This window comes from Callorhinchus milii, unplaced genomic scaffold, assembly GCF_018977255.1.
Source record: "Callorhinchus milii isolate IMCB2004 unplaced genomic scaffold, IMCB_Cmil_1.0 Scaffold7, whole genome shotgun sequence".
Taxonomy (NCBI): Eukaryota; Metazoa; Chordata; class Chondrichthyes; order Chimaeriformes; family Callorhinchidae; genus Callorhinchus; species Callorhinchus milii.
The window spans coordinates 19,790,522-19,804,533 of NW_024704748.1; the positions used below are offsets into that span (position 1 = coordinate 19,790,522).

Sequence of the window (14,012 nt, forward strand, 5' to 3'; positions counted from 1 at the left end):
AGGGCGTGGAGGCTCCGTTAAGACTAAACAGCTGCTTACTATTAGTGCTTGGATAGGGATCAGAAACACTTAACATTCATTAATAAATTGGGAACTAATGTGTCAATTAAAAGGAGATCAAAGAGCATCTGTCTCCCCTCAGTTTATTAAGGAGCTGAATCAGTGACCAAATCCTTAGTTGGGGGTGTAAGCTTGGCCTTTGTGGCCACCTCTTTTATTAGCACATTGCATTACTTCTTTACAATATTTCTAATTCATTTGAACACTTTTAAAACAGTTCCAAGGCAAAAAGCTGGGAAATAAATACATACTGACAACAGGAAAGTGCTTTTTATATAAAGATTATACTCCTGATTCTAAAATGGTGCCAGATGTTCCAATCTCTGTTCAAAACTTAGCGATCTGATCTTTTATTAATGTCTGCCACTGATATTTAAATTCAAACTCCCCGACTTGGATTTTGCTCCAACCCAACAGGAATTGCCGAATACTCCAAAAACACTGTGCTGTCAGTTCCAAAGTTTAATTTGTTACCTTAGAGATTCGATTGTAAAATGTAGTAGCAATTTCTGTAGCTTAAAACATGTACATTTGTACTAGCTTTCCTACTGCCCTTTCAGGCTATTATAAGAACCTGTGGGACAGTGCCTTGGGAAAGAGACCATGATCCATCACCGATTAAAAAATGATGACTGCACAATGGAACTAATGCTGCTTTAAGAGGAAAATCAAAACCACAACTACTGTACTTGCTGGTGTCCAGTAGCGATTGCCAGACTTTTTAATCTATTTGGCTACACATTAGGAAATGATAACATTGTGAAGATTTAGTATAGACATAGTTTCCACGTTGACAACCTATGTCCTCTATCAAGCCTTTAATTATCACTCCAGTTTCTTGTTCCTAGTTGGAGCTGCTGAATTGTTAATTAGTTATCTAATTACAGTATTGCCCAACAAGGAACAACCTCTTGTGAGTGGCAGCTCTGGGCACCTTCAGGAGATTCAGGCGTTTGGCATTTACTAAATTGGCAAACACATCACACAATGCAGCTCAGCTGAGCCACCACAAAGCAGCAACTAAACAAGCTCTATTTCAAACGTTTGGACATTTAACTGTTTAACGTTCAACATTTTTGTTAAAAGCACGGTCTCCTGACAGAGCAACTTTTTTAAAAAAAAACAGTAATAAAGAAAGTATTGATAAAATAATAAGTTACTTTTAGGAAGTTCTTATCCTGTTAGACGTCTTCATTATTTAAAAAAAAGAAAATATAAAATACAGTATATACGCTTGTCATACGTGTGAAGAGAGAACAAATGCAATTTTTTTTTACAGGACATGTTTGTTATATGTATCAAAATAAGCTTACTCATCGAAACAAACAGATAATATAATAAATGTAACAGCACATAGTGTTAAATCTCTGCTTAAATAAATAATTGAAATCTACCAAAAATATTTAATACAAACCTACGACAGTGTCTTTTACATCTAAAAATGTGCATGATTTTATACTGGAGTAAAATTATTAGATTTGCTTTCATCTCCTATTAATCTGATCTGTGTCCAGGGATCCAACACAGTCCAAAAGGAATCATTCCCTCTTTCAAATTTAAATATCTGTAAACAGCAACTAAAATGAACTCTAACCATGCGATAACAAATCAATAACTATTATTGGCTTCTAACATGATCCCAGTTGAGGAAGAATAGCAAACTTTTGAACAACTACAAGCCTTTCAAATGGCCGTCAGGGAACATGTGGTTGGGAAAGTGCGCAACACGAAAATAATCATTCTTGGGGTTCTATGCCCGCAAGCCTCCAATGCTCAGTCTAGCTGAGGCCATGCTGTCCATTCTCCTGCAAGCTCTCAGCCTGCATTTGGAGAGATCCAATTTCTGGCTGTTTCGTTCATGCCTATTGAAACGCGAGTCTATAAAGAAACAAGCCTGCTTGTTAGAAACTGAACCGTTGTCAGCCAATTCTCCTTTGTGTCACGTTAATCGATGATACACTTCATTCCAATGGCTGGATTTCTTACTTTATTGAAGTCGTTCGTGCAATTTCCAGTTTTTCTTTAAAAAAGAAAGAGCAAAACACCAAGCGACTGAGGAAGGGCTGACGATACACTTGCTAGAGGTTCATGTCCTTCACTTTGGCACAGCCCTGTTGAATTTCATTTTACAACAATCTGTAAGAAACAGACCTGAATCAAATGTGAACAGCAGTCTCGTCTAGAAGAAAAAAGAATCTTTCAAAGGTTAAAATGCATTTTGTTTCAAACCAATGGAACAAAGTAATATTATTTCCTGAAGAAAATAATCTAATTTATTTCCTTACTTCAGGCTGCAAAACTACTGTATTTGTGAAAACACCAATTTGGAAGAGATCCTAATTGAACACATTTGTAAGAAACAATCAGTTCAGCACTTGGCTTTTTAAAAAAATATAAATTATATAATAATAATCCTTGCATTTGATATTGTGCCTTATCACGTCTTTGAGACGTCTCAAAGCGCTTCACAAAATATATTACAAAGTGAATTCATAGTTTATTTTGTTGGTGAATTGCAGTAAGATGATATGGCTGTGTCATAGATCCCATTTATATACAATGAAACTCTGATAACACACTCCTGGGATAACCCGACATAACTCATCACTCGCTCAATATCCCAGCTATTTCCCATGAGCAATGTTAATTATGATCTTCTGATACTAGTCACCAGGATATCTTGTAACTAGTAAGGTGTCCGCATTTTTAAGATGACTTTTCCATGTTACAAACCTCTGATAATTCACTTCATTTGGGTATTTGGATGTGCGCCTATACTGTAAAACTAACAGAATTATGTGAGTCAGTGTGTATAGTATCGAAACCTGAAAATTGGGAGCTGGGACTGAACTCGATTCTGGTCAGGGGATGTCAGAGAGTGTATCTGCTATGAACTGTGTGACGTTTACAAGCTCAGGGACCTCCATTCCAGGTGAGCATATCCGAGGCTCAGTGAACTGAGCAGCACAGGTTCGCAGCCCGAGAGTAATAATTCACAAATCAACAGCAAATGAACCAATGACTTATTTATCATGGCCTTTGTAATGAGTGAACATAAAAGGAATTGTTTGTCAGGGGATACCTTCTAAATTACAATTCTAAATGACATGTGCATCATTCTGAATTTGTGGAAGCTGCTGAGATGCAAACACAGCTGCAGATTATACTTTCACTGAAGTGTACTTGTTCCATGTTTACAGAAGAAAGGAAATCTGCATGTAGCTCTGACATGACTTTTGAATATCAGGTATCAAGAGCGCTAAGGCACTTTTTTTGTACTGACCCAGCTCTATCTCATTTTCATTTTATATACATACAATCTTGGTTTTAAAACAAACACAAAATGTGGGACGATTGTGGAATATGAAACACATAGAATGCGTGAAAATAGTATAAATAAACATAACTGTACCCACAATAAGACCTCATCTTTCTAAAATTCAAACACTGGGCATAAAGGCAATTCACTCCAGGTGTGGCTGTGTGCGACTCATACACATACAAGTCTGATCAGGTAGTTCATCTAGCTCAGCCTAATCTGCCATCCTGCTGTTTTTCATAATATTTCAGCAAAGAAGCTGGGACTTATCAATTCACTGGGTGGAAGCTTCACAAAGATTCTAAGAGAGGTTTGGATGAAGAAGGACCTTCAGCCCATTTGATTTCATCTTTCCAGAATACTTATTCTGCTATCCTTTCACTGCAGCATCAGGCACAGCACAGAGACTAGGTCCCAATATGCAACGATTGTAAAATCTTATCCCACAGGGCCTAGGCTGGGAGCTCGAAATTCACATTACAGTGCAGAGGATACCAGCTCATTGGCCAAACATTACACATTTTTCTACCTTGGAAAAGAGCTGTCCTTTCCAGTATGAAAGTGTCTAGGGTCACTCATCATGTTCTATTTTGTGGGCTACTTTTAATTTAGTGGTTATTATCCAATGCAAAATAAACTGCTGATATGTGCTGAAAGTCAACAAACAGCTAAATATTAAGTCATACCTGAGTGTCACAATCTGCAACCATGTGAGAGGTGTCACTCGGTGATCTCAGAGAATGGCACACTGTATGGTGTTTTCTCATCCTTACTCTGGGAGCTTTCTGATGATGGTGACTGTAGTGGACTTGAAAAACTCCGGCTCTGTTTACTGGATTTGGTGAATCGCTTCAGCTCATTAGCAAAAGAAAGGCCTTTCTTCTTTTCTTGTGCAGCCTGCTGATAAATTCCAGAATTTATTGATCAAACTGAGCAATTAGAAACAGGGGAGTGAAGAAATTAGTCACATAAATATACTGTACATTGTGACATCTGGAGAAAGTCAAGTATTTTGTGATTTACATAGAGGTTAGGCAGAGATAACATTAATACTTGAAGGATTTCTGTTTTCTCTATCTGTTGCAAAGTTTAATAATAATAAAGTTTCAAAATAATTTAAAAAGTTTAACAATAATTCAACCGAAAGCAAAACAAAAATAATCAAATAGAAGGTAGCAGCTTTGTCTTGTGACTGATTAACCACAACCCAACTTATATTAGACAGACTTCTACAAAAAGTAGAAAGGGAGACTTCAAAACAGGAAACTGTCCAAAAGATATGAACAGAGTTGGTGCAAATTAACTAGAGAACTAGAGAACATCTGAAACCAGCAAGAAAAGCTGACTGATTAGAGGATTAAGGAATGATCCGCATTTAACTGTGCATTGGAATTTAACTGAAGAACACTCAGGAAAGACAAAGTTTATGAGCTGACATAACTCAAGCTGTTGTAAACTGAGGTGGGACATATAAAAACAAATAGAAAAGGCTGTATTGAATGATTATAACAAGTAATCAGCCAGTGGTTAAAGAGTTGTTTCTGAGGTTTGGAACCAGCCTTGTCCGCAGCCCGAAGGAGTGTATGGGGACTAGTGACGTGCTAACCTCCTTTAGCTTGAGGATAAATTTTCCTGCTCCTTTCCACTTGCTCTGAGCCAGGAACACACTCTCATTCTCAGAAAGGATTCGAAGTGCAGGCTTCGACATTGACGATTTCTTGCTTAAAGCCTCTTTGGTGACCTCCTCTACAAGCACGTAGTCATTGGGATTTGGATTACTTAGGATCGTGTAGGAATATTTGGCTTTACTCAGTGCCTGTAAAACAAATAACAATTCTACTTTCATAAATCAGAAAATGAATAAGGCTTTAATGGATGTTGCTTCTAGTTCTGAAGTTACTTTACTGACTACTCTGGAGGTGTAGACAGCTAATTTTCTCTGTACTTGTTAAATGCATCAATGACACATAATAATAATCCTTGCATTTGATATAGCACCTTATCATGTTTTCGAGACTTCTCAAAGTGCTTCACAGAATATAATTTGAAGTAATTTTGTGGGCGACACATATGTGTTAAAGTTGCCTTATGCTTTTGACAAAAAAAATTACTAATATTTCAATTCTACTGCTACCAATCTAAATAGAAATCAGCCGTCACCAAGTATATGACCTACCTGTAGAATAATGTCCTGGGCAGTGCTGAACTTTGACGCCCTGATAACGGTGCGAGGCTGTTCAGGGGAGACATCATGCACCTGAACCAAGAAACTATCGACTTCTGGACTGCTGCTGTAACTCACATCCTCTCGCTCCTCATTCATGGAGTTTTCTTGGTTTAGCTTCTGTGGGTTTAAAAAAAANGGAGGTTGACAGTAAGTTTACTTCATGTTTCTGAATATGGAGATTTTTCAGTCCACTTCTGGTACTTGCTTATTTCTTACAGCAGAATACAAATTCACATTTATGTGGTGCCTTTCAGATAGGTAGGATGTCTCAAGGTCATCCAACAACAAACTCTATTCTTTCATTGTCTAATCACACTTTTACAGTTTAATATTATTGCTAAACTGAAATAATTCTCAAAATGCAATGAGGATACAAACACAGAATGTCTGTCTACACCGAATAAAAGAAGCTACATAAAATGGAGCTTGACAACAGAAACTGATGTACCTCTTCCTTGGTTTTCAAAATAATTTTCCCCACAAACCCTTCCTCTGGTTGTAGAATTCCCAGGATCTCCTCCTCAGGATTAATCACACGCTGGAATGGCTGCTTCTTGCATTCGTTCTTCTCTTTAGAAAGAGATGTTTTCTCTTCCAGAAGAAAGAAGTCACCAGCATCTGACTCAGAGCCACCCATGGTTTCTACAATCTGCAGAGAGCAATTAGAAAGAAAACACAATTTCCATGAGAGTTTGCCTCTATAAATGGAATCGTTTCAGCTAATTTGGACGTTTAAATTAAAGGCAGATCATTGCAAAAGAAGACCAATGTCAAATTCAGCCAGTTGACTGATCAGATCATAGGGGGAGGGGATGGTTTATGCAAATCATTTATCATATTCAAATATAATTGGTTTACTTTTAAGTCCTCTTAATATTTGTTATAGTTATAAATTTAAATTTTCCTCCACTAATAATAGCTCTAAATTAAAACATCCCATTTAAAGAGCACAGCTATACATACCCTGAGCGCTCAATGAAAGAAAACACAATTCACAAGCATTCAGAATGAATGTTTTATCTATGTTTTACAGACATTGGATGCCCAGAATTCAATACTAGTTTATTAATCAGAATTGACACCTTCATGAAGACAAACAATTATAAAAACATTGCCACTCATCTCTTCATGTAGGAAGTGGTTCTAAAAGTCACAGCATCATTACCTCCTTTCTGCTCAACCGGATGCACTTCTAGTGGTCAAATCAACCCATTTAAGGAACAAAAACAGTAAATCTGGATTACATTTTAGACTTCTTGTTATTTTTAAAAATTCTTAAACAAATAAAAGGAAACATAAACAGCAGCCTAGCAAAGTTTCCATTCTGCTTTCCCTTATTAGGCACAACTTTCCAATGGTTCCCTTGACCTTGCAAATGACACAAGAATATAGTGACTCACTTTGAGCATCAGCTGTCTGGCTGTGGTCTTCTCAGTAATGGTGAAAACGCTGAACGGTTCGGGGCCAGGAATCCCGTGGATAGTAACTTTATATGTAAGACCAGCTCGCCGTTCATCTGTGCTAAACAGCTAATTGGATTAATAAACCCGTTAGTCACTTTGTCCTGATAAAACATTGGCGATTATAAAATGACAATTACCGAATAATAGATCATCTACATAATTACCACTGATGCAGATATTAGATTCCCAGACAAATTTTCTTCCATCCTTCGACTATAAATGAAGAGACTGGATATCTCCAGAGGTTCATTATGAGTATTTCTTAATTGTAGGTGTCTGTATCCTATGTGCAAAGAATTGACAAAGAGAAAGCAAAGTGAACATCTTATATTCTGAGTCATTATGCCCCAAAATCACTATTTATCAATGCAACAGGTTTGTAAAATTGTCCATCCTTCCTTGGTGCTTCACAAAATAAAAACTGAACACAAAGCACTTTCTTGAAGAGGGTGACTTTTTCCTTCCCTAACCTGCCCCAGCTGGGAAATTGTAGGAACATTCCGATTCAATTTCCTTCACTTAAACCAGAACAACAAGGATTCTGAAAAGAATGGACCTGAATAGCTGAAGGTCACCTCCAGCAGGTAATCCTGTGGCTCTGATGATCTTTGCAAATATCAGCATTGGGGGGGGGGGGGTTGAATATGTGGTATTTGTATCAGGGGGTGATTGCTGATAGCCTGAAGTGTATCAAACTGATGCATAGGAATGTTGTCACCCATAGACTGCATTGGAGCACAGTTGCTGCTGTTGAGTGTAATGTACATCCAGTTACTGGTAATGTGGCAGTTACACAGTTAGTACACTTTTAGATGCCAAATTAATGCCAGTTTTGTTTACCTTTAGAGCTGTCAGTCACCACCTTTAAGCTGCAGCCTGTCAGCTGCCTTGGCTTGTGACAGTTCTAGAGGGAAACAAGAATCTTGAAAAGAGGATTATCATTGTTTAAACTGTTTAGGTTAAAACAAAGGGAGCTCTTCTTCATCCCAGCAATCTTTTTCCCAATAAAATGTGTCTGTTTCAATCTGTTTTCCAATTAGAAAGCCAATTAGATCAGATCTTCGAAAGACCTTCAGAAGACCTTTTCCTTGCAATCGTTTGCACTTTGACAGATTTATAGTTTTTAAATGTCATGACATTTAGCATTTACTGTACTGTGTAGGGCTCCCAAAGCAAGCATGCTTGCAGCTCGCTCACACAGGAACACTCAGGGTAGAGAGCAGTCTTACCTTGTTTAAGTGCTTTCAGTGGAATCACTCTTTGAGCTGTTACAGTAGAGCTGTTATTCTCCACCACAGCAAAACGCAAGAAAATTAGGTCTTCAAAGTAAACGTGAAAAAAGAATTGTTCATTCCACATGGGGTTTAGAGTGTTGCGGTGGATGGGTTTGGTGCGAAAGTGACAGCTGTCCTGCGGCATACCCAATACATCAACTTCAACACAGGGGCTCCCTGAGGTGTTGCTGGGACAGACATATTGTCCAGAAATGATCTGGATCAAAAGAGAATGGAAATCTGAGTTTTGCTAATAGACAGAGCAGATGTTTCCTATAATTAACTCTGATAAGTTTATCACACAAAAAAGATTGAAATTCAAGCTCATTTTGTATTAAGCGCCTTGATATGTCCTGCTGATGTGAAAGGCTCTATATAAATGTAAATATGGTGTACCATAAATGCAGTAGTGGCGTTGCTATTACCTGGTCATTCATCAAATATTTTGCCTGCTTCTAGTCAACAAGAGGGTGAACTGGCAGAACAGCAAATCATTTTTCTATTTCATAAGCTCCTTAGGACTTGTTGCTATTATTCTAACAGTTTTCATTTTGTATAGTTTAAACTGGCACAGCAACAAGTCATTTATCCAATTTTCTTTCACAAAATTCACATAAAAGAGCTGGTTTGTTTCCCCAGAGGCTAGTTAAGGGTCAGGCAAAGGCTGACATTGCTTTTATCACATCTTAACCCTGCTGGTCATGGGAATTATATGAATGTAGCCATGGGCCATTCATAACATTGTACTTCAGTTCACATGTTAAAAGGAAATGAAACATCATTGATTTTTATCAAACTATCTTATGTGATTTCACTCACTAAGTAACTGATATTACAATTTCTCATTACAGTAGTCCTGAAATAGAAAATGAAAATAAATAAGTTAAGGGGCATAAACTCTATTGGATTTTCTAAAACTTACTAGCATTCTGAGCAGGTTGAGAATATGAATCAAATGGAAAATTATTTTTCAGTTATATGTGAAATGGGAGGATGGGGACAGAGGAAACAGAAATATTTATGTTATTTTACAGCAGTACAAGCCAAATAACCTATCAGGTGATTGCTCATGGGATGGAAAATACAGATGTTCTGCTTCAAATGTAGTTTTTCAGCTTTTAGACTATGAACTCTCTGAACTGCTTCTGTGGTTGTTTCCCTTCAATGGTACATGTGCTTATAGGATAAATCCGATCACATAACACTTAAAATAGCAATCCTTTCCAAATCTTGTAAATATCCCAGTGTAAAGATTCAACTATTCAAGGTTCTTTTTTTAAAAAAGGAGAAAATTAAGTTTTCTCAGAATTGGGTTCTAATAATTGTTTGCTTACAATCTGCTTACAGTCTGCTTACAAAATATACAGTCAATCCTCTTTATAGTATGTCCTGTGAAGAGCTTTCAGACGTCTTGAAGAAGTGATGAGACACTATATCAAAGATTTTCATTATTAATCTACTAAATGCAACAGATAAATGAAACACATTACTGCACTTACTGTTAGGGTATGTATTGCTGGACTCATATTTTCCATTCGTTCTAAAGGAGAGAACTGGTTATGCATCAGGCAATTTTTGTCCCATAGAACGCCTGGCTTTAAGATATACCCACAACCACCATTAGCTTCAAACATGGCTGTATCCAGATACATTGGAAGATCTGGGAAAAGAATACAAGAAATGTAATTTTAATTAGTGTACTCTCATTGCGTGCACCAGAAATAGATACAACATAGAATTACATAGAATACACAGCACAGAAGCAGGTCATTTGGCCCAACTGGTTTATGCCAGCATTTATGCTTCACATGAGCCTCCTCCTGCCCTTCCTCAACTAAGCCTATCAGCATAACCTTCTATTCCTTTCTCCCTCATGTACCTATCTAGCTTCCCCTTAAATGCATCAACGTTATATTAAATGCATCGACAACATAGACAATTTTTTTTAAATGCAGTACCTCTGTATTTGACATAGGCTGAGTGAGGTTATTCCACATTCCTCTATGATAAGAACATAAGAAAAGTCAGGGATGAGAAAAAGACCCCTGGATCAGTGACACCTATCTCTACATAGAAGCAATAACCATGTCGATTTGTGTTAAAAGTGCAAGAATTGTTTGAGAATACAAGTCTGTACAAGATTGAAGGGTGAGACCGCAAAGATTCTTCAATCAAGATGTCTAGACTTGATTACTACTTCCTGCAGCATCACATGTCCCTTATTGATATTCAATCTTGTCCTTGAAGCTACTTTTATTCTAATCATTTTGTACAGCCCACAACCCCACCCCCCACTGCTTATCATTCAATCCATTCAGGCACGTCAGGACGAAGATACCACACATTCTCAATTTAGGTCAAATGCTCTTCAACTGGAATTGAAAATGGAACTGAAGTGCACCCTGCAATCAGATTTCTAAATGCAAATTGGATCTAAATAAATGCTAAATATTGAGCTTCTTTTTAAAATCCTCCAGTGATTTTCACCTTAACTCCTGCTGATGTACTTGACATAACCTCTAATGAACACCTCGGAGCTAATTACAGACTCCATTTGAAACCCCGCCGCTCACCATCTGTTTGATAATTCAGAGCAACCAACTGTATCCCATGAAGCCAGAACATGAGGGGAGACGGGTTGGAGGAGTCGATTCGAGTGGCAGCGGGATATGTTCGGAGCAGCTGACAGACCGTATGGTGGATCAGTTCCTGGGAATAGCGGCGGCACAGCCTCTTGGCAGTGTTCTCATTCACTGACGAGATGTGGTAACACTTGGGTGTCCTGATTATAGCGCTCAGAGAGGTGGTTGGATTGAAAGGTGGAGAGGATGGCTCTTCGCAATTCTTTCGCAGACCTTCAGAAGAGCCGGCTGGGTAAAATAAATACAACCATTTTCTTTAGTTAGACAATATCAGCAATATCAGGGACTGCTTTGAAATGGACAACTCAATTTTTAAAACTTATTTTTCTCAAAAATGATGGGCATTGTTTACTGATTCTGTGTTGATGTTGGTGTTGCAACTGAATACTACATCAATGCTTGCAAAGTAAAATCAAGTCATCTGATGTACCTGCTTTCCTGAATTTCACCCTTGTTCTCTGAAGTATAAGTGTAAACAGTCAGCATTGGGGAACTGTTTGAGGTGAGATTTATAATCAAAAAAGAGTGAAATGGATTGCAAACCTATTTAAACAGATGGACTGTTACTTTAAAAATAGATTACATTTTTAAACCCAAATAAGCAACACTTGGCAAATCAATGAAATAAATCAAATTGAACATTATATCTCTTCTGATAGCTTAGCTGTAGCATTTAGTGATAATCTGTGAAGCCATTTGAGAAGGTGTTCCTGCATCAATTATTTTGCCTTGAACAAATAGTCACAATCAGGACAGGCCAGGCATGATAATATTCAGCATTTGTGGTTTAATGCAAAAAGAATGAAGCATAATTTGCACTTAGTCTCTTTGATCAGTGATGTTGGATCTTTACACGCATTTTGGATTTCACGATCACTGTTATTACTCAAGAAACACCTTGTTTGCCCACAGAATACTACAGTCAATTCACTTTACAGTATATTCTGTGAAGCACTTTGAGACGTCTCGAAGATGCTATATCAAATGCAAGGATTATTATTATAATATAAATTTAGTCACTTAATCCACGACTCTGTGGGATTCTGCTATGTGCAATTGTTTGCCACATTTCACCCACAAAATACAGTCATTCACTTTACAATATTTTCTGTGAAGCGCTTTGAGACATCTCAATTACGTGATAAGGCACTATATCAAATGCAAGGATTATTATTATTACTACTATTACAGCAAGATCCTTAAAGCAGTTTTCAGAGACCTCTTGCTTCCATTAAATCGTCTTACAGTTTCACACAAATGTCTCATCATTATTACATAAAGGGAACATGTTTTTCTATGTTCAAATCAAGTCATGTTTCGACTACTAACTCTACATCAGTTCTCAGCGTGTGCTTGTGGGAATCGGTTAGCTGTGCCACTCACCTCTTCCAGATGCTCTAATTGGTGTCACAGATTCCCCAGGGCTCGTTCTGTTGGACTTCCTGTTTGGTTTCACTTTGCCTCTGTTTGATCCTGTTGCATTTAGAGTCGAAAGACCTGTTCCCATTAAGAAGAGGAAAGGGTCAAAACTAAAGGGTACAAGTTTTCCCAAAGGATTTTTTTTTCTTTACAGTCCCTTGTGTATCCTGTGTGTGGTTATGTAAATGTGTTGCTCAGTATTAGTGGTTTCTTTCCCTTTTATAAAGGGCTAGAATAAGAGTGAAACACAGCAGCTAAATCCTTTTCAATTTTAACGTATTTCTAGTAATGCAACTGCAGTATATATAGGGTTTCATTGTATCTTCTGTCATTGAAGAATGACAGAAGAAACAATTAAATTGTATCTTAATGATAAGATATCTTCAACCATCTGAATAAATACATATTTTACACAGCAGATTGAACAAACCAAGGTATGTTGCTTACTGATTATGAGCAACCTTTCAGTTGCAGGAAGCAGCTAACCTGTGAATTTGATGGCTTGACAGTAAATCACCAGGTCTGAGAGCTCAGGCGCAATTTGTCTGCTCTCTTTTTTGTTTTGAGGCAGATAGAACTCTTCACCCAATTCCATGTCATAAACCTGGGAATAAAATAAACAAGTTTGGCATTCTGCAATGTTGGTCTAATACCAGCAGCATTCTGCAATACTACTAAACAATACTAAACATAGAGATTTACAGCGCGGAAGGAGGCCATGCAGTCCATCCCATTTACTTGTTTTCTCCCCATATCCCTGCAAATGACTCTGTCCACAGTTCCCTGTTGAAAGCTAAGGGTTACACATTCTGTAATTTTATCCTTTAGGAGGCGTTGGGAGTTGGATAGGGTACTTGGTTGGACAAACAGTATATGATCTGGGGAGGGAGTGGATCTTTTTGAACAAATTACCTTTTTTTCCATATTCCCTTCTTACGTCATTGCACTTTGCTCTCTTAAAAACACTGAATGGTTTTTCCACAAGTGATTCTTTACAGTATTAATGTACAAATCAGACACACAGTTTCTTACAATAAATCTCTTTTGCTTCGCCTTTTCTTTGTTCTGTAATGTTCCATCAGTTGATATTTTCTTGATTCTCCGTGGAGTTTCTTCAGTGTACTCAAAATGGAATTTATCACTTGAAGACTTGCTGTCAGGTCGATCATCAAGAATATTGTCTGTAAATATATACGTATATATATGTTACCATAACTGCTACAACTGAAATTCATATTACTGAAAGAATGCTCTCAAATACACTATGTGATTTAAAAGACGTATTCCTATAGTGCTTATAAGGCATACAGAAAATACAATTTTCCAGTCTACTTTGGCCACCTCTATGAATCCATCTATTAACCAACCTTTAAAAGGCTATCAAGCTTTCAAAATCTGGTTATCTAATAGTTTCATATAGGATCATTCATTAATTGCTGTTATTGCAGTAGAATCCCTAATATTTCAATTTATCATCGACAAGTTGTCGATTAACATGTGATCCATTTTCATTTAAAATACAGTAGCTAATAGAAGGGTTTCCTTAATATTGATGGACTAAGTAGGCTGCACCTAAGGCTAAATATTCCCAACCACTGCAGCCCAATT

The 14,012-nt window shown here is 37.4% G+C and overlaps 1 protein-coding gene across 1 annotated transcript in view; it reads right to left on the reverse strand.

Annotated features, from left to right (window-relative positions):
- Positions 1–1,230: 1,230 nt before the first annotated feature.
- Positions 1,231–14,012, reverse strand: part of plce1 (phospholipase C, epsilon 1) — a 122,811-nt gene continuing 110,029 nt past the window's right edge. The window contains 13 exon segments of the mRNA XM_007896684.2: positions 1,231–2,196; positions 4,066–4,279; positions 4,986–5,195; positions 5,556–5,723; positions 6,055–6,255; positions 7,007–7,135; positions 7,234–7,352; positions 8,299–8,560; positions 9,843–10,003; positions 10,917–11,213; positions 12,369–12,482; positions 12,891–13,008; positions 13,437–13,585. Of these exon segments, the coding sequence (XP_007894875.2) occupies positions 4,100–4,279; positions 4,986–5,195; positions 5,556–5,723; positions 6,055–6,255; positions 7,007–7,135; positions 7,234–7,352; positions 8,299–8,560; positions 9,843–10,003; positions 10,917–11,213; positions 12,369–12,482; positions 12,891–13,008; positions 13,437–13,585 (2,108 nt within the window). The 3' untranslated portion in view covers positions 1,231–2,196; positions 4,066–4,099.